Raw genomic sequence first — 21,482 nt, 5'->3', positions numbered from 1 at the left:
CTTAGTGTATTCAGTGTGGTAATTCCCACCTGCTTCTTTCTAAGCCATTACTTTTGTCATCTCCAGAATTGCCAGGAAGTCCTTCTGTAATAGGCAGGGAACATAAGTTAAAAGAAAATGAAAGGTGAATTAGAATTTGTCCAGGCAGCTGGGTAAGATAATGACTTGGATAAGATGAGTTTCTGGGAACCAGATTGAATAAAAGTATTTCTCTGCGAGCAGTTTAGTCATTGAAAAAATGCAGGTTCAGGTTACATTTTAAAATAATTAAGGCTGAAAAATAGCAACTCTTAACAAATTTGGTAAATGAAAATATATGGCCAATTCATCTTGTTCTGTTCAACAGAACATTGTTTCAGAGGTATTGGTACTTAAATTGGATTAAAGATAAAAAGTAAAGAAATGATCAAATTCAAGATAAAAAGCTAAAACTGAAATTTCCGCTCTGCCTGTCTGACTCTCTGTTTTCACGTCAGACAAGACGAAGGAAAAGCTCTCACTTAATTGAACAGCATGGGATTTTTGTGAGTGGAGTGTTTGAAGATAAAATATGCATTATTTACACGGTTCCACCTGTGAGTTCCTTGTTTCTATGGTGACATCCAGTTCATTAAATCCTCTCTTTTCTTTGGTCCAGACTTAAATATTATCAAGAAGACCACTCTGACCATTTAGTTCACAGTGTATATGATTATGTAGAGCAAAGGGAGCAGTTTCTTTCCAGTTTATGCAGAGATTTTTAAAGTGTGAGGGTTTGCCCCATCTGGTGCTTACTTTCAGTGGGGTTTTTTATTTGTGATTTGTTTATTTTTTCTTGCTTTGTTGATTGGTTTGGGGTTTTTAATGAACATTTTCAAATGCACAGCGTAGTGAATGCAGTCTGGTCTAGTGTAGTGTCCCTGCCCATGGTGGGGTGGAATGAGGTGATCTTTAAGGTCCTTTCCAGCCTAAACCATCCCATAATTCCTTGATTTTAGATGCCTTTGCAACTGATTTTAATTCTGGGACACGACCACTCTTCTAATTCACGTTGTCCCAAACAACTGTGAGCAGCACATGTAATTGCAATCATGTTCTACCAGAGCAGAGCAGCTAAAAAAATGAATGATGAGCAGCAGTAAAACTTAAAATTAGTGAGTGATGGTTTCGTCTGTCAGTATCTGCAGACTCATGAGCAGCTGCAAGCTGTGACAACAGGCACGCATGGAATTTTTAATGTCTAGTACCGTGGCTAGAAACAAAATCCCAAAAAAGCTGTTTAGGAGCCATCTGATTTATAAGTGAGTGATAATTGATGAGTGAGCTGGGATGGTCAACTCCTTTTGAACCACTGCTCTGTCTCAGCAGGCAGCTGCTGCACTCTTCCATAGTACTGGGGGAAAAAAAGTGTTTCCTTGCATGGAGGTTGTGTTTTCGTGAAGGTCCTGAAAATGTGTTGTGCTTCTGTAAAAATGAGTGAGTCAGGTGTCAGACAACTGGATCTTCTTTTCAAAGGGAATTCAGTGAAAATCTCTTTTGTTCCTCTTCCCATGGCTTGTTCTGCGGCTGGCTGCTGGGTTTTCTGAAAAAGCAAGGTTTTATTGATGCTTCAGCCTGTTTGTGTCCCTGAGAAAACACAGCAGTGAGAGAGAGAGCTCCATCCTTGCGGGAGGCAATGGCACAGTTGTCTGGTTTCTGGGATCTTTAGTTCCAGGGATGAGACATGGAGTCAGACAGCACTGATGGACTTTGTGTTTGTCCTCTCTGGCGGTGATTCCATTTCAGAGGAACCCTGGATGAACCCCAGACTTTGCCTGTAAATTGCTTTCTACTGTCCAACAAGAGAAAGAAAAATAGGGAATTACTGTGGAGAGTTTTAGGACCAGATGTGGTGCACATAAACATAAGAGTCCCTGTGTTCCTTAGGGTATCCAGACATTCTGACATGGGACCTTGAGAAGATTTGTGTCTATCCAGAGTGGAAACTCAGTCCCCTGAAAAATCTAAGGTCGCTGTCAAACCTAACCTTTGTTAAAAGAAATTAAATCCTCAGAATCAAAATACCTCACAGAGCTTCTTAAAACCCTGTGCCCAGTCTAAGTCAGTCACCCAGGCTCCTTGAATAACCAGTGACAGAAAATAGAAGAATTCCAAGTGCAGATCATTGCCCAGAGGCACCTTCATTTCACCCTGGAATTACTTTAAAACTTCAGTAAATGCATTGACTTCATGGACTGGAGTGGAAGGTGAGACACTGAAGGTGTAGTTAAAGATGTCTCTTACCATTGCAGCAGATTTGGAAGGAAAAAAAAGAAAAAAAAAAAAAAGAGGAAGTTTTGTTTGCTGGAGGATGTGAGGATGTTGACCAAGGTATGAAAAGCTATGAAAAAATACAATGATTTGAGACACAAAGGAAAAAAGAAGTGTTCCTGAAGTGAATGATTCTGAGCACTTGTTGTTTGTAACAGAGAAAAGACAGGATTACTGCACATCCAGGAAATTTGGTTGCTTTAGTCAAATTACCCAAAGGCAAGGAGAGAATAGTGCAGCAATAAAGGACAGTGCAACAAAAATTTATGATCCCAGATTGACCTTATTAAAGCCTAGAAGAATGTAATACAGACAAAATGCAGATTCTGATCCTTTTCCTTAATTCTTCGGATTTGGGCAACTGCAGCTAATTAATTCATTAAATATGGCCAGTGAGTGTAACAGGACCTATCAATACAGACTGAAATTAGGACTCTGGGCTGTGTCAAGGGCATGTTTATGCCTCAGGTGTGATGAGAAATCTGTAATAGCTGCCCATTCCCATTGCAATAGCTCCCCGTTTGGAATGGTGCTCCCCGTTGCTGGTGGTGACAGTCGGGATCCCTGCTCCTCCTGCCTTTGTGTTGGGCAGGAGCACAAAAAGCAGCAGAGTCCCCGCAGCAGAGACTCAGGGTGTGACTGACCCTGGTTTGTCAGCAGCTGGCAGGGCCAGCAGCTGGGCTCCGTGATCCTGGTGTGGTCCCTTCCAGCTCAGGATATTCTGGGGTTCTCTGAGTTTTCCTCACAGAACTTGAGGTTTCTGTGCCTTAGGTATTTCCAGCTTGGCCATTGCCCCAAAGCTGCCTTCCCAGCCCAAGGACAAAAGCTGCTTTTTGGGGGAATGACTCATGAGATGCATTTGGCACATCTGCTTTCCAATGAGGACAGTGCTCTCCAGAGCTGCCTGTTCCTGCCTACCCCACCAACACTTCGGGGGCCATTCAGATGTAGCTGTTGGTCCATGAAATCCAACTCTGGAAGGCTCCTTGGCCAGGCACTGCTCCCTTTGTTCACCAGAATGGTTTCCTGTGCTTAGACCACTGCTGGAGGACAACACAAGTGATGGGAGCAAAAAAAGGTTGGGAGAAATTCCCATGGTTTTCTGTTGATAGCTTCCATGGCTTTCTTTTGATAACTTCGATTGGAAGATTTTTTCTGTGCCCCTTAAGAATCACCTCTTCACCAGCACTTGGGTTTCTGGGGGAACATTCTGACATTTTATTTAAAATAACTCCTTTTTCTATTTGTCTGTACTCTAGGATCGCTTGGAAAATTCTAGCTGTGAATAAAATTTTATTAGACCAAAGACTCAAGAGAGTCTTGTTAGCCTGTTCTTACCATGAAATGTTTTTTTCTTGTGAGATTTGACCACACACTGATATTCTCACAGAGGTGGCCAGTGCTTAAAACTGCCCAACTGTACAATTTCATTTCTTGTTGCAGCTTCTTCTCTGCTACATCCACTACCTCTTAATATACCTCACAAACTTAAGCCAAGAACTTCATTACAGGGAACTGCCTGCTCAATAATACATGCAGCTGAATAAGTGTAATAATTTGGACTCCTGACAGGCTTTGCATATTGATTTTTCCTCAGCAAAATAAAACTGAAGCACAGTAAGTTAAATCATCTTCAGAGGGACAAACAAGTTACAGTGCTGCAATGTGTTTTTAACTGCTTTGTCTGCTAAGTGATAGAAAAATCCCTGTATATACTTATCTCAGCATGGCAAAAATGAGATAATTCAGCCCTATTTACCCTCAAAAGCAGCTGCACAAAGTCACATTCATATATTCTATGCCCATGGCAGGGGAATTAGAATTAAATGGTGCTTAAGGTTCTTTCCAACCCAAACCATTCCATGAATTTCAACTCCCTAAGCCCTTACTAAGCTTTATTTATTTTTTTTTCCATAAAGTTCTTGGCCTTTTCCACCACTGGAAGAACAAGGGAGGAGGATCTGTGTTTCCAATTTCATTATATATATTTTATTTTTTTTAGTTTCTGTGCAGAGGAGGATGAGGGTGGGGAAGGGAGATCCTTGGCTTTGCCCATGAGCTGCTATCCAGCACTGCTGGCTCAGAGTGGATATGGTCATTTGATCCTGGAAAAAGGCAGGGAATGAGAAATGTGAAATTCCTTCCCCCAAATTCCTCACAAGAAAAGGAGAGAACTGTGAAAATCCCGTTGTGCGATTTTCCCAGTCCTTTGTGACAGAAATGAAGGAAAAAAGAACTTGTATTTTGTTTTGGGGGGTCATAAAGCTTAATATGTGGCAATATTTCCTTCCAGAGAGGAGAATTTTGCATTCTGTGCAAGAAAACAAATTAACCTGGCCTGTGCTCTTCTGCTTCCCAGCTTGAGATTTCATTTTCTAATATGAGTTCCACCACAGAAACAAGTTCTTCTGCGGTGCAGGAATTCTGTAGCAATGTCACTCTTGGGTTTAAAGGTGAAATTAATCTCACTTTAGCTGGATGACAGCAGAATATTTGCTTAAAGTGGGCACGCAGGTTCTCCTATGAAAAAAAGAAAAATTAAAGTAAAAAGAGGAAAAAAGATGATGTGAGCAGCCTGTGTTTTATAACTATTTTAAGAAAATGTATTAATTTAAGATATTTTAGACGTAATATAAAAGACCTTCTGCCCTGTTGATGTGTCATCTGATTTTCCTGCATTTCTTATCAACAGGAATGTTAAACATTGGAGTCCATTTTCTTCCCAGTATAACCATTATTCCTGCAAAATAGTGAGAAAATAATAGAATTTAGAAAACTTGCCTACAAGGCTTCAAATTCATCTGTTAGAATAAATGTTTTTTCCTCCTCTTTTCCTTTGTGAATTTTGCTCCTGGATGCCATGAAGACTCAAAATTTTGACAGTCCAATGAATGCAAAATGTTTTATAAATTATTTACAGAGGAATCAAAGTAATTACCTGTCTCTTGCTCAACATTGCAAACATGGAGTTTAGAGGCATTTTTAGTTTCAACTTGAATATTTTTTGACCCTCAAGCCATGTGGAAATACCCAAAAACCTCACTTCCCAGCTAATAAAATATTTACATCTATGATCAACTTGTTTTTTTAGAAAGATCTTTGACAAGTCACACCTTTAAAATTTTGATGATTCCTTAAGTAAACGCATTTTTTACCTAAATGAGAACAGCCAATCCCCAGCTGGCAGTGGAAGGGTTCTGCTGTCAGCACCATGAACAGGTGGAATTCTGCTGCTTTCAATCTTGTCTCAACTCCCACCGAATCCTACAGGAATTTTTGGCGTGTGTTTCAGTGAAGAGAACTGTGCTGGGCTCAGTATTTAGGGAAAAAATGACCCCCTTTGGGGAAAAATTGCATCACTGGATGTTAGACATCTAAATTATTGGCTAAATTAGCTGGTGAGTCTCCCAAGACTCCTGGTAGAGTTGATAGATACAGAGGTTTACATCCAGTTTGCATATTAAAAAACCTAAATTAAGGTGCCTTAATAAGCAAGCTGAGTCCCCCTGAAGGTGTACCCATAATCTCAGAGAGCAGAGCTGCCCATTTCACTTCCCAGTCCTGGAATTCCTCTTCTTTTCAGTGCTCATAGACATTATTTTTTTTTTTTTCTGGTTGGTGTTTTGGTTGTTGGGTTGTTTGGGGTTTTGGGGTGTTTTTTGGTTGTTTGGGTTTGTGTTGTTTTTTGGGTTTTTTTTGTTTTGTTTTGTTTTGTTTTGTTTTTGTTGTCATTTTTTGTGGTTTTTTGTTTGTTTTGGGTTTTTTTTTGGTAAACCTAATGGGAACTTTACACAAATAGTTGGGCATTGGTTAAACAGCATCATTTTCACCCTTCAAGAGCAGATAGTCGAGTCTTGAGGACAAGCACCTGCAGATGCTTTTCTTATTGATCCTTTTCCTTGCCTTTCTGATTTCCCTAAAAGCCATTGCAGACTTCCATGGCAGCTTGCACTTTTGGTAATCAAGCCATACATTTCCTGCTCCCACAGCTGCTGGGATCGATTGGTTTGTGTCCTTTTGCAGAAAAACAAATTGAAGGCAGCAGAGTGAAACAACACAAGTGCAAATCACAACCAAAACAAAAGGCAAGGCTGGAAGGATCCATCACTGAGTGACCAGCCAGGACCTGGCTGAAAAAATTACTGGACACAGCAGTCAATGCACAAGGAAACGCTTTAGAGGAGAAAAACCATTATTAGAATGTGTCCAAACCATATGCCAAGAGCAAAGCCAAACTGAAATAATGAACACAAACAATTAATAAAATGCTCTGAAGGATTGTTGGGAGTATTTTAAGAACGCGCCTCATCCTTATTCTGAAAACAGGAAAGGACTTGAGTCTGCTTCAGGTTTTTGGCCATAAAAAAAATGATGACTAGTGTAATTCCAGCCCTTCTCTGCTAACCTGCAAACAGCCCACACCAGAACCAAGTGTTGTCAAAACTGAATGATCCTGGACAGAATTCCACAGAGGGCTCCCAGTCAGCAAGAGTATTTCATAATTGTATCCATGCAGGACAGGCCAGAATCTCTGACTTGATTCCCATTATTCCACTGGGTTGAGAACTGAGATCTTCCAGTGGTGTGGTTACAGCAGCTGAGCATTCCCGCTCACATGAGTAAGATTTCTCACTTGGGTTATAAACTGAGGGGATTTTGTATGCCTCCTAATTTTTCTTCTACCTGTATCTCAGATGGACTCTGGACAGAGTAATCTATCTGAAGATTAATGTAAATATAAAACTATACTCTACACCTGAATAAATACACACCTACAACTATAAAAATGTACATCTAACTGTGGTTTACATCAGGATTTTAAATCTGCTAAGTAACAAAACATCTGCTCATTCGTAGAATATCAGGAAGACATTTATTATTGTCTTTATATTTGACACTGAAGTTTTTACCATCCCTGCAAGTCAAAAATTCTCAGGTGACTGAAACATAAAGAAATTTCTGGATCTTTGTAACTCAAGCACACAGAATTGTACCATGTGCTACTTTTTTTTTTTTTCCCCACGTTTTGTCCAACTAATAAAAATGCCACAGACAATGACAACTGCCCAGATTCCTTCTAGATACTTTAGTTATGGTTTATTTTGCCTGGGTGCAAAGCAGGATTGTTGTGAACTCTACAGGTCCCTTTAGGATTATTTTCCATTTTCCATAATGATTCCATATTCTAATTAAAAAATATTGATTAGATCTATGCAAATTTAAATAGATAATTATTACTTCCTATGGGAGGGTAATTACCTGCCCACACATATTTGTGAGAAAAACTACAGAAAAATTTCCTTCCTACTTGATCCTTAATTCTTTCAAGTAGGAAGAGGGGAGAAGGAATAATAACATACTTACCTAATTTTCATATTTCTTTTTTAACACATCTCTAAATTTTCTGAATCAGTTAATCTCTGATTTAAAGCACTTTTAGGCATGGAGAAACTATGTTTCTAAATAAGGAGTTATTAAGTCCTTGTTTACAGGAGTAAGCCATAAGAAATTGGGGATGTGCAGACTTTTTTTTTTTTTCTCTAATATTGTTAAAATCCACATTCTTTCCAAAATACTTCTTCCTTCAATGATTCCATCACAGGCTTTTATGGAGGTAGTGACTAACCCAGCACTGCTGAAGGTTTGATCCATATCTCTCTATGTTCTTGGTGTTACTGCTCCTGAAAATTGACCATAAATTGTCAAGTCCTCTTGGCAGCCACTTCCCATTTCTTTGTGTATCCTGCCAGCCTTTAGCCATAGAAAGCCAGATCCATCAGACTCTTCTGGTCCAAAGACAAGCAAAGAGGAATTATCTTGTCTCTATTTATTCAGGTTTTGCATTCGCACAACTGTAATTTTCAGTCTTCCTGTGGTTTTCTGGGCATTTTCACCTGTATCTCAACATCAGAAATATTTCTGACATCATCTACGCTGTTTACACCATTTCCAGTAACCCCAGTGAGGCTGGAGCACGCTGAATTTGCAGTGCTAGGTTTTTTTCCCACTCTCTGAATCCATCGTGGGCACTCAGAGAAGCTCAGTATGGGAGAGGAGACAGGTTTGTTAAACTCTGACATTGCATTCCTGTTCAGGAGCAGGAAATGCAGCATGTGCACATCTCCCTTCGCAGGGGATGGACTGGACTGCCTGTGGATAATGCACTCACTTCCTTTCTTTCCTCCACTAGACCAGAAGATCCCACGAGCTCAAGTAAGGAATTGCTTGACTCACCACTAGAACAATTTCCAGGACAGATTATGGAATTTGCACGCTGGAAGAAATTAAGTTGTTTAATTCAGTCATTTCTCATCCTCTGAAGGTTTGAAGGAGTAAACAAGGAACAAATGCCTCTCAGGAGTGTCCCCACTGGCGTCATTCCGGTTACATCAGGAGTGAATTTGGCCCAAGATGGGTTATAACTTATCTTCTCTTACATTTTCCACTGAGATAATTCTATTTATAAACACCACAAAAGCAAGAAGGTGGGGAGCAGGAGTCAGAATATGAAGGGGAAGCTTAATTTTACAATTCTGGCTCTGATGAACCATTTAGATTTCAGTGTCACCACTTGTTGTGCTTTGTTTGACTTTGTTTTCCAGCTGTAAAAAAAAGAGCAGAAAACCTTTTTAAAACCCAGAACTACCCTGAAACAAAAACAATAATAATCTGTAGGTTCCTTTTTGAGGGATCTTAATAGATGCACACCACAATTCAATTTGATTTCTGAAATTATCCATCACATAGACTTGAAGTCAGTTGCACTTTTCAGTTGTTTATTGCTTGCCTGTTTTCTTTGGTCTGTTAATCCTTTTAGAAAGAAAAAAAGAAACTCCTGACAAATGCTATTGCCTGGGCAATTATTAATCTCAGACTTTGCCTGAATAATTCCCATTGAAAATCCAGTTCTCCTGTGTTGGGATTTTTTTAAGAGTCAAACTCAAAGTTCGTGTCCCATTTTAGTCCCAGCCCAGTGCTGTTGTGAGATGAGTTAGAAATGAACAAATCAAAGAAAGATGTTATCATTCTTTTCTTTTGAGTCAGAAAATATTTGAAGCCGTGAATTTATTATTGTGAATCCTCAAGGCTCAAGAGACCTGCTGTTAAATTTTCTCCTCCCTTCCTTCCATGCTGTTAAATCCCGTCTCCATTTTCAAAGGAATGCAGACTCCAGATTACCAAAAAGACAGTCTGAAAAAAAAATTCTACTTTCTCTGTCTCCATGGCAACTGTTTATCCTGAGATCTTATAACTGAGATCTTTCCAGATGTCTTCTTCACAGGCCCATAAATCTCATAATGGGCTAAATATCACTCCAAGGGTGGCAAAGCTGTCAGTGGACTTCTCAGCTCTCCAGCTTGGGAAGATTTTTTTTTACCTTTTTAACCCTAGCTGAAAGCCAGGTTTACTGTGAGCCACATTAATACTTGCGGGGGAAAAAAGATGTTAAATATACATAATATTTTAAATATATGTATTTATTTATGTCCAGCTACTTCAACAACACAACCAGTTGCATGGTCAGATAATATTAATTAAACTGTTGGCAAAGACAGGCCACAGCTGGCAGTGCTCACCCTGCTGTCCTTGGTCAATCCCTTTTTATGGCCAGGCTGTGGCCATAGGATGTGACCAAGGGAAGATGAGGCTGTGTGGAAGAGCAACACGTTTTTATGGTTATCAACCCATCTTCTCAAACTCTGTCATGACTCTGCAACCTTCGGGCAGGGTTTTTTTATGATGCCCTTTCCAGAAATTAGTCTGAGCCCAGGCGTGTAAGGATTAGAATTTGTAGCAGGGTGATTGATGTACGAGCAGCTCCCTCTGCCCGTGTGTCTGAGCCCGGAGAACTCATGAAAGACAGAGTTGATAAAGTGCAGGATGCTGTCTCCTTCCCCTCAGGAGGGAGGGAACTGAGTCAGAACCGCTGCTGGGGGAGAATGATGATGTGCTGGCTTCCCCCAGAAATAAAGGGAGCAGGTGGTGCCAGGCAAAGCTGCCTCCAGCAGCTCCTGAGATCTCCCACACCCCGTGTCCTGAGCGAGGCTGGGTTATCTGCAGCTGCTCAGCCTGGCACTGCCTCGCTTCTGGCAGCTTGGAAGTGTCACCCTGTCCTTCGGCAGTGATGGGGGAAAAAAAAAACAAAAAAAAAAAAAAAGGGAAAAAAAAAAAATCTCCCATTTTTTTCAGTAATTTCACACAGCTTCCCTGCTTTCCGAGAGGCAAAGCAGTGATTTCCTCAGAGAGGAGCAGCCAATCCTTTTTATTATATTTAAAGCAGGTTTAAATAAAAAAAAAGCAACAACTCTGCTCGATTTCCCAGCTTATTGGCTTTTTATTCTCCTGCCTAATTAGACAAAGAAATGTTCTGGAGATTTTGCCAAATTGAAGTTTCCCCTTTTCAACTCTTCAAAGCTCACCTAAGGCCAATTGGCTGGCAGCACTTAAAAGATTCTGGAGATGTTCTTGGATGAGGTTTTCTTGGCAGGTATCAATGCAAGAGCAGCAAGCAGTGTGACCTTAGAAATAAATATCCTGTGACTGAAAAGAGCTAAACAGCTTTAAAAGCAGAGAAAGGAATTACACTTCTCTGATGGTAAATAACAGCTCCTGTAATTTAAAAGCTGATCTTTGCCATGTATAAAATCCTCAAGGAACAAAATAAGTTGTAAAATACAGCATGTTTCATATCTCAAGTATGATATATTTTGTAAAATATTTAATAGCATTTATAAGATATAAATGCTTCAATATATAATAGAAAATATTTACATCTTAGGATAATAATATGCAATGAATGTGTATTTATAATTAAAATATATGTTGAATTTATCACAAAGTCATATTTTTATAGTAGTATATTTATGTTATAAAAATAATATTCTATAAAATCTGTTATTCCAATCAAAAAACTCAGTGTTTTGAGTGCTTTCCCTTTTAGGTTTTTATATCATCTATTCCTAACTCAGTACATTAGAAGTGAAATATTTCAAATATTTTTTTTCCAACATTCTCTTTGACTAATTGATATTTGTAAAAGTTCTCTGCACACAGTGCTGCACTTGGATCTCTGAGGATGTCATCCCATAAAACAAGTCACTTAACTGATAATGTTGCAGCAGTAGAATTTGCTCTGATGGTTTCTAAGTCTCATTACATAAATAATGGATTCTAAATAATCATAATATAGTTCTGGGTAACTTTATACTGAGGCAGCAGCTGTCTAAGGACAGCTGATGGAAAATATTGAGGTGGCTCAGGGGCTGGTGAGTTGGATCACAGTTTATTTTCATCACATGCCACCCTGGCAGAGAAACTTGGACAATACCTGTGGAATTCCTCTGATTCCAGCTAGTTTTATCTTAAAATTAGGCTTTTCCTCATTGCTTTTTCTAATTAGGGGAAGAAAATCTGCATCTCCAGGTGATAATTTATCTTAGAGCAGGTTGCCCAGAGAAGTGGGGGATGTCCCATCTCTGGAAGTGGCCAAGGCCAGGTTGGATGGAGCAGCCTGGGCCAGTGGAACATGTCCCTGCCCATGGCAGGGGTGGAATGAGATGATCTTGAAGGTCCCTCCCAACCCAAACCATTCCATGACTCTGTGGTTCTGTGATAATTAGAAACTTTCTAGCAGTGCCCTCCACAGTTGTCTGGCTGTTTTTAATTTTGTACGCTGTAAAAGAAATGCAGAACTTCCCTTAGAGTTGCACATAAAGCTTTCATACTGATGAGGTCAATGAAAGGCAGGTTAGACAGCACAAGATACATCTCTGGGCAGCAGCAGCATTACTTGCAGAGAAAAAATACTTCTTGGTGTAAAAACTGGGCCAAAAGACCAGATGAAAAGAGTAGACTTTGTTTTCATAATTCCAGAGTTTATCAGGAGCAGATCTGGAAGGCGGGGGGAAGTTTCTCTCCCTTATAGCTTACTCTGAAATTCCAGCTGATGTTTCGTTTCTACCCTGTTATGGTCTGGACTTTCAGATGAAACTAAAGAATCCTAGAACCCCAGAATGGTTTGGGTTGGAAGGGAATTTAAAGCTCACCTCATTCCACCCCCTGCCATGGCCGTCCAGGGTGATCCAAGCCCTGTCCAACCTGGCCTTGGACACTTCCAGGGATCTGGGGGCAGCCACAGCTGCTCTGGGAACCTCTTCCAGTGTCCCATAGTAGAGAATTTTGAACACCTTGTCTAACCCTGCCCTCTGGCAGTGAAGCCATTCCCTGCGTCCTGTCCCTCCATCCCTTGTCCCCAGTCCCTCTCCAGCTCTCCTGGAGCCTTCTCCTCTCCAGGGGAACATTCCCAGCTCTCCCAGCCTGGCTCCAGATGGGCTCCAGCCCTTGGAACTTCCCCGTGGCCTCCTCTGGGTCCATTCCAGCAGCTCCACATCTCTCCAGTGCTGGAGGTGGGATGTCACCAGAGCAGAGCAGAGCTGCACAATCCCCTCCCTTGTCCTGCTGCCCACCCTGCTGTCGGAGCACCATTGTCTCTCTGGGCTGGGAGTGCACAGTGCTGGGTCTGACAGAGTTCCAGGCTTGGTGCCCAACTCCAAGCCCCTCCAGAAACAACATTTCTGTGACGGGAACTCCTCAAAGACACTTGCACTTTGAAATGTCAATTACTTTTGGAAATCACATCCCCATACCCAGGCCACGCTCAAGCCTGTATTTATTTTGGTATTTACCCAGATTTATGAAGGAACAGAGAGCTGCTATCTCATATTCCCCCTCTCTCTGAAAGGCTTTATATGTAGTGTGCCCTTTAGAAGTTATTGTGCACCACATAATTCAGTTTAATATGCTGGTTTGCTACATTACGTTTCCTTTGATATTACTCTCCTGAAGGCAATACGACCTTGAAGGTGATATTTTAAACCAATAAATGAGGAGAGGAACTGAAAATCAAACTAAATGCTGTAAGCTAGAAAGGTGGATGTTCATCTCGAGCCTTTATTTCCCTATATGAAAATGCAGAAATCTAACATTTATGTAATTACATTTTTTCTTGATTTGCTAAGGGAACAAAATTTATGCAAATTCTAGTCTATTACCTCCTATGTACGACTCCATAAATTCCATTGCCCTTCACACTGTTATTCCTTTTTTCAGTCCCACATTTTTGAAAAAGGGGTGCTGGATGTAAGAAAAATGTCAAAATAATAATTTTGGTAGAGAAGGAGACAGGTGGGAGTTACCCAGCTTGTTTAGAGGAGGGAAGGAGTAAACAGGGAGTCACTACACAGGGATTTGCCTTCCAAAAAAAACCATCTCTGCTTTACACCTTCCCTTGCCAAAAAGTTGTCCGGGATGAGAGGAAGTATTTTGCACTAGGGCACCATGAGGACGAGGGAGGATGTTGTGAGGATTTTAATATAGAGAGGAGATTGAGATATGGGCACCATAAGAAAACAGGACACAAATTACCAAGAAGAGTTTTTGCACAGTCCTGGTGACACAGGAAAGATAACAGGCCCTGTCCTCAGCTGGTTTAAATTTAGGTCCATTCCTTCCACTCTGTGAACTCCACCTACGGGGCTGCCTAAAATCTGGTTTTATATCTACCCACTAGCAAACTGTGAGTCCCAAGACATCCCTAGACAGAGGAGAAAAGGAATATAAGGGACTGATGCCTGAAGATTTTTAACTTTTTTATATATTTGTAGCTTTGCAGATTTTTAACATCTGTCTGTAGAGTTTCTAGCACTTTCATACACTTTAGAACAATAGTTAGCCTTTCTCACACATTGTGTCAGCTTCCTGAAATTCTATTTACTCTCAGGGACATCTTCCACAATCCCAGGTTGTCCCAAGCCCCACCCAGCCTGGCCTTGGACTATTCAGGGTCAGGACATCCACCAGTGCTCCAGGCAACCTGTTCTAAGATAGATGATCACCTGGAGATGCAGATTTTGTTCCCCTCTTAGAAGAGGCAATGAGAGAAATCCTAATTTTAGAATTTCTAGAGAAAATAATTTTTGAATTTCTAGAATAATATGTTTTCTAACAATTCTAAAAAATTCTGTTTTGCACCAGCACTTAGGAAACATAAAGAGATATAGGGTTAAAAAAAGCCCTGGAGGGACTCCAGTGGGGCAGGGTGGGTTACCAGGACAAGCAGTCTCCTATGGGATGGAATTTCTAGGTATCCTAATTAATTAAACTTATAAAAAATGTGAAAATCCGGTGCCATACCTGCTCATAGGGATATTTTGTGCACCTGAAAGCATCCATTAAAAGACTCCTCTTTATGTTATCAACTCTAATATTGCTTTGAAGGTTTTTATTCTGATTCTGGGCAACAGGACCATCAGCAATTTCAGAAGAGCTGTTATCACTGCTCTCCTGCCAGCATGGCTTGCTTTGGAGATTTTTATTTTTTTCCCTCTTGGTGCTTGTCCAGAAATTTCAGGCAAGTGGGAGTCTTTCAGCTGCCAGGAGTAGCAGGTGAGGGAGAGTGTGAAATGAAAAATGGGAATAAGGATTGTGAGGACCTCTATGGAGGCAGGATGACTAGAATGGTTTTAATGCTGGGTATCATTTTAAAAATGCATCAGAATGTTCTGCAATGATAAAGAATTGTTGTTTCCTTGTTAATAAATGTGGTGTTCCTGTGAAAGAGCTGTTCTTTTTCAGTGGCTGCCAAGTCAGATCCATCCTTAGGTGTGTGAGGCACCTCCCTCAGCTTCAACAACGTGGAATTTAAACTTGGGTATTGTGGGCTTCGCATGAAATTTATATAAAATCCACAATATAAAATCCACAATCTGAAATTCACGTAGAAATTCATAGAAAATTTACATAAAGGTGCTTCAGCAGAAAGGACTCTGTTTTTTGAAGCAAAAGAACAAGGTGGATCCAGTCACAGGGAGCTCACAGTCTAAACATGGATTTTATTTCCCTTCTACAAGCAGAAGTTTGAGGCAGAGACACGGGGACAGATCATGAGGGCTTTTAAAAGCAGCCACTGTGGCTTGCCTGTGCTTCAGATTCCTCAGGGAAATGTCCCAGTCCCTTTCTCTGGATTGGGAAGTGTCTAAAGGAGATTGTGGAGGCACTGGTGATCCTTCTCACCAGAGAACAGAGCTGATTCATTTCTACCCCAAAAGACCACACAGCAGCTGTAGGCAATACAAACATTTTAAAAAACCCATTTCACAGGCAGCTGTATAAGCTAAGCTTTTTCTTACCCTCCTTCTGCTGAGTGTAGTCAGTGAGGAGATGCAAGTCCACTTTACAGGGTGATTCCCCACCAGTGCCACCTTAAAATGGGATTATTCCTGCCTGGAAAGTCACTAAGTCTCTCTCCTTGAGCTACAGAGGAAACTTTTTTCTTTTTTTTTTTTTTTCTTTTTCTGAGTAGGGTAAATGGGTAAGACAAAAAAAAAGTTATACATCTTATACATCTGAAATTCAACTAATGCAAATTTAACCTAATAGTTGCATGATTTTGTGTTTCCTCAAAAGTCAGCAGCACAGAATAGGGGCTCCCAAAGGATCATCCATCCCTCAAAGGAGAGGGGGGGATAAGTGGAATAACTGAACAAGTGGAGGCACTTCTCTGCCCATCCCATGAGAAGGACAGGAGCCCTTGCCCAGGACCAGATGCCAAGTTTTGCAGCACTCCTGGTGTTTGGGATGAATCCCAGAGTGTTCCCCAAACAGGAATTCCAGCTGCAGGCTGCGGTGAGGACAAGGGAAGGGAAGGCAGGAATTTGTGCTTGCTGGAAACATCCTTGGGTCGTGCCAGGGGAGCTCTAGATTGGATAATGGGGAAAAAAATCTTTACTGCATGGGTGGTAAAGCACTGGAAGAGGCTGCCCAAGGAAGTGGTGGAATCACTGTCCTTAGAAGTGTTCAGAAAACACATGGATGTGGCACTTGGGGACAGGGTTAGTGGTAGACCTGGCAGTGCTTGTTTGATGTTCTGAGAGGGATTTTCCAACCTTGACGACTCCCTAAACCTCTGATTATTTTGATTCCAAGGACATCCATTAGCAAGACCACTATCTGTAATTTATTTTTTGTTCCATCCCATGTGAAATATTACTCTTTAAAACTATTCCTTGTTATCGCTGCTTTCCTAAGATGTTAAAAATTAGGAAAATCTGTCCAGCTTCAATTGGAGTGCGTGAGCCACCTCTTTCCAAGACTTCTTGGGCATTCCTACGTCACTGGGCAGCTGGGAGACCCTGCCAGTGCCAGAGGAGACCCTGCTGGGCAGTTTCACACTCAAGTCACTTTGATTTCCGCGGGCAGATTTCACCCAGCAGGAGGTGCTGGCTGCAGCATGGTTTACAAATGCAGGAAGATTGTGCACGCTGGCCTTTGTTCCATTTATTTATTTATTTTTATTTTTTTTTTTTTTTTTTGTTATCATCCTTTTCTTTGCTTTACTTCAAATGCACTTTTCCAAGCAGGCAGGATCAGGCAGTGTTCTTGTTGATGGGGAATCCTTTACAATCTCCATCTCTCCCCCGTTTTAAGGTAAATTACTTGACTTGCTGATTCTCTCTCCCCTCTCTCCCAATGTCAGCACATCAGTGTTTTCTAACACAATGAACTTGTAATTTCTTTTTTAAGTGGGGCTGGTTTTTATCTCTGCGTGGAATCACCACAAAATCAGCCACCTGCTATAACTGAATTTCATCCACACTGCCACAGGATATTTATATTGTGGCTGTTCCTGTTCTGCAGCCTGATGATATCCTTGCATTTCTCTGGTTTGCATTATCCATTGCTGGATAATATCTATATCTTGGAAAATATATATATATTGAAATAATGAGAAGAAATAAAGCTTTTCCTATTCCTATTCGACACAGTTATCTCGAGCAAGACTGTACAAAGACCAACAGGTGTTTCTCCAAAAATCTCATTAACCACTGATTATCTCCAGCATCTCTTGTAAGCAAATGTCTCATTAACGTGGATATTCACACATAATTTACTTTTGTACATAGTGCCACACTTCAGAGAGCTATAAACCTGGTGCTGCACATCCTCAGATTTACATGGAAAATGCATTTCCTGCTGCGTGGACAGACACAAACTATCAAAGACAATAAAATCTAATAGCACTCAGTCTTGATTTCCATCTTTAGTCGGTAAACAATATTACAAAATTATAAAATAAGAATATCCTGAGCTGGAAGGAACCCACAAGGATCACTGAGTCAAACTTCTGGCCCTGCACAGGGCACCCCAATGTGTGCTGAGAGATTCCTAACCTTTAAAACCCCAGGTTTTGAGACTTTTAGAAATATTCTAGTGAATTACAGTGTTCATAGGATGAGATCCTCATCTGGCCAAGGAAACAATCTGGGATAGGAGTGGATTCCTTTTTTTTTTTTTTTCCCAGCTCCTGTGATAATTTAGTGAGCTTTTTTGCTGAATTTTGTATTTTGGTGGGTCTGGTGGCTCTTGTTATTATGGTGTTGAACATCACAACAACGTCGTTTGACACTGACCTAATTCTTCAAACACCAACTCCGTCAGAACAGCTCTACTCACCACACGTGGTGCTCTCAGCCTTATATTTTTGTGAATTGAATTTTATTGAATTGGATTTGCTACCACTGAAGCTGATGGGGAAAAAAAAAAAAAAAAAAAAAAAAGACACCAGTTCCTGTCCTGAGAACATTCCTCCTCCACTGTTGGGGATCTGCTGCTGTCACCAGAGCTGATGGAGCCCACACAGCTTTTACAAGTTCAGCACCCACATCTCGCTAATTGGACACGGGCCAGGCAGAAAGTAACACTTGGAAGTATTATCTGCTTTTCCCAAAGGTTTTATTTCCCTTGGCATGCAGTCAAAGAGACAGAATTTTGACAGAAAGCTTCGTAGATAATCATGGAACTCGAGGCTCTTTTTCAGTTGATAGGATTATTTACTCAATCTCAACATCAAATGTAAATAAGCAGTGGAAATATTTCGGTTTGCTTCTTTTTTTTTTTTTTTTCCTGAGGCAAAAGATGATTTTCATTTGAGATTCACTCACTAATTAAGTAATTTTTTTGAAAATATTAGCTGTAAACTTGAGAGATTGCTCTTAAGTTTTTGTGTGCACTGGATGAGCCCTCAATGTTTGTGAGCTGGTAAAATGGAGGTTTGCAGAATTACAGAAGATTTATTCTTCTTGAAAGCCAGTTTTTTTTACACCTCTGGCCCAGAGACCAGAAAGAAGCTGGGTTCCTTTACTATATTTATAATAAATTTTGAATTATTTTTTCTTATATTCCAAGAGAGGAGAGCTCCCACCCCCAGTGGCATCACCTCCTCTTCCTGCATTCATGTAGCAGGAAATTGGAGGTTTTTACCACTCAGACCTTTGCTTCAGAGTTTGTTACCTGAAGCCTCATCTTTGAACTGGTATTAAAGACCTGAATTTATTTTTAGCTTATGCAAGAAATCATTAGATGTCAGAAAAATCCTCTTTTGACACTGAGAGTTTATATTCTCTAGAGCAAAGACAGCAGTAAAAATAATGAATGATGTTAGGACAGTTCTTTAAGGAAGGACATTTTTTAGAAAATAAGCAGGATGGAAGAGTGAGTTTGTCTCACGTACCCATGGAAATGGCTGCAGGATGAAGCAGAAACTTCTTTTCAGTGTTCAGAAAAATAAGCAAGTTCCCAAACCGTCACAAGGATTACAGCCAACATAAATCCATAGAATTTAATCAAAGATATGATCCATAAGGTGTGGTTTTAGTTTTCTGGGTTTTTTTTGTTTGTTTGTTCGTTTGTTTGTTTGTTTGGGTTTTTTTTTTTTTCTTTTTGGTGATTTATTTATTTTGGCTTTGTTTCTTTTTTTTAATTAACCCATCATTTCTGAAAGATTACTAAATGGCAGCAGGTTTCATACTCAAAAGAAAAAATTGTTTCTGGCATGTTGGAGTGGTTTAATTGGGAATAAGGAATGTCATCTTCTGGGAGAGGAGAGTCTGGCCATTACTGTGTGATGCCACTATGGATTTTATGCTATTCCTATGAATGAAAAACAATGTTTTCCAGGGAAATTGACACAGTTTATTATTCTAAACAACAATATTTTTGTTTATAGGAGGAAGAGCCAACCACAAAGCTCAATTAAGTGTGCGAGGAAAAGGATGGATTTGCACCACTGATGTTTTTTATCCCTCTTTCTCTTCCACAGGTTGCCCAGGAATGTGGGACAATATCACATGCTGGAAACCTGCAAGCGTGGGAGAAATTGTCTTTGTCAAGTGTCCTGCACTGTTCAGATTTATCATCTCTGAAGATGGTAAAGTATTTTCTCTTTGTTCTTCACCTCTGCCTGGTAAAGCCTCGTGGCCAGCACGAGTGTAAAACCTCACTTAGATCCTCAGGATAAAGAGACATCAAAAACTCTACAGCTGGGCTCCACATATTTATTTTATAAATAAATTGCAGAAAAAGAGGATATTTGTGTGATATCCTGATCTGTGCACACAGATATGCGAGTGTGAGCAGGGTGGGAGGGAAGGTGTGGAAAAAATCCTTCAAAGACTATGCAACATAAAAATATTCCAAATTTCAGCCGCTAAAGGGAATATTCTGCCCTTGGCTCTCACTGAATTCAGTGGGGACCCAAATCTGTGTTTGAGTCATGGGTAACAGAGTTGAAATCTATTTTAGCAAATAATTAAAATGTAGGGCAGGTTCTGCTTGTGCTGAAGGAGAGCGTAGGCATGAGAGGAGCAGTGAGGAGCTCCCCTGTTGGGGTCCAGGGAGGAATTAAAGATTTCTGGAGAGAAGAAGTTCCATCAGACTTTTTCTGTGGTCTGTGGAAATGAGACATAAACATCCTTCTGTCCCTGTGCTGGGAATGGACACAGATTGCTCCATTTGCTCCCAGCACCCATTGCAGTCCCTTAATTAATTAGCTCTGTCCTTTGAGGAGCAAGTTCATCACTGTCTCCCACGATCCTCTCTCCCAAATTTATTTTACCAAGTAATTATTCATCTACAGCCTTGAGTCCAAAATCTGTTTTATGTTGTTTTTTTTTTTTTTTTTTTTTTTTGCATCACCACACACACAGAACACCATTTTCAGGAGACAGCATTTCATACAAAGCTCCAGGAACTCTGAAATCCTCACATTCAACACATCCATTCCAGCCTGTCCAGGCACAGGCATCACCAATGTCACCAAACCCATGACCCACTTAAGAAACTAGATTAACTCAGTTTGACCTGTTCCAGGTCTTAAATAAATGGTTACCTGTTAATGGAAAAAAACCCTTTAAAATAGAAATATTTTTAATTTATTTGAATTAAATTATTTAAATAAAAATAATTTCATTTTATTAAATTTATTTTATACTTAAACAAAAATTGTATCTATTTAAATAAAATCAGGATTTTTTTTTTGTATTTATTATATTTCTGGCTCCTATTTATTTAAATAAAGATTTGATTTATTTGCAAAAAATATTTAAACAAAAATAAAAATGTCATTAAAAGTAATTTATTTCAATAAAAATAATAGAAAATTTAGAGGAGCAATTATATATATAGATATAAAATAAGCTCTATTTATTTGTTTATAGCTCTATTTATTTTATCTATGTAAAATAAAGGGCTGGAATAATATTTTTAAATAATTTTTCCAGGATTTACTGATCTCACTTACTTTACTTCCCATTTGGCCTTTGGAGGGGGGTGACAGCACAACCCTAAGGGAGGAAGATTCCATCCAGTGGAAACATATGTCCCATTCCCTTATTTCCTCATGGGATCCCCAATAAATGTGACAGCTGTTACCTCGTGTAGGGCTGGGTTTGAGGGGGTTTTGCACATCTGTTCACCAGGAACAAACCCAAGATCCATAATTTGTTAGATAAACAAAACAAAAAAAAAATTTAACCTGGACCTGGAGTAGCTGGAAATCTCAGCAGTTGTGGTTGGGATTGCACTGCTGACCCTAAGGTGGAATTATCAACATCCCAAAGCACTCTCCTGGGTGAATCAGCATCGGCTTTGCCATCACTGCTGCTAATTTTAATTAGCCAAGTGTATTTGTTCAATGAAAAAAGTCCCATTTCATGATGGTTCCCTAAATAACGGGTTATTAGAGAACCATAATGTTTCTAAGACATGGATAATCACATTTTAGGGATTGTTATAGTGTTCTCTGGCTGCTGCTCTCTTTCTAGAATATGGAGCTAGGCTGGGCATGGACACTAATTTTT

At 40.0% G+C, this 21,482-nt stretch overlaps 1 protein-coding gene across 1 annotated transcript in view; it reads left to right on the top strand.

Moving 5' to 3' along the window:
• Window positions 1-21,482, top strand: part of ADCYAP1R1 (ADCYAP receptor type I) — a 133,708-nt gene that overhangs the window by 63,672 nt on the left and 48,554 nt on the right. The window contains 1 exon segment of the mRNA XM_062505264.1: window positions 19,445-19,552. Coding sequence (XP_062361248.1) covers window positions 19,445-19,552 — 108 coding nt within the window.

The sequence above is a fragment of the Cinclus cinclus genome, chromosome 1 (assembly GCF_963662255.1).
Source record: "Cinclus cinclus chromosome 1, bCinCin1.1, whole genome shotgun sequence".
NCBI classification, from domain to species: Eukaryota; Metazoa; Chordata; class Aves; order Passeriformes; family Cinclidae; genus Cinclus; species Cinclus cinclus.
This window is presented reverse-complemented; position numbering and strand designations above follow the sequence as displayed.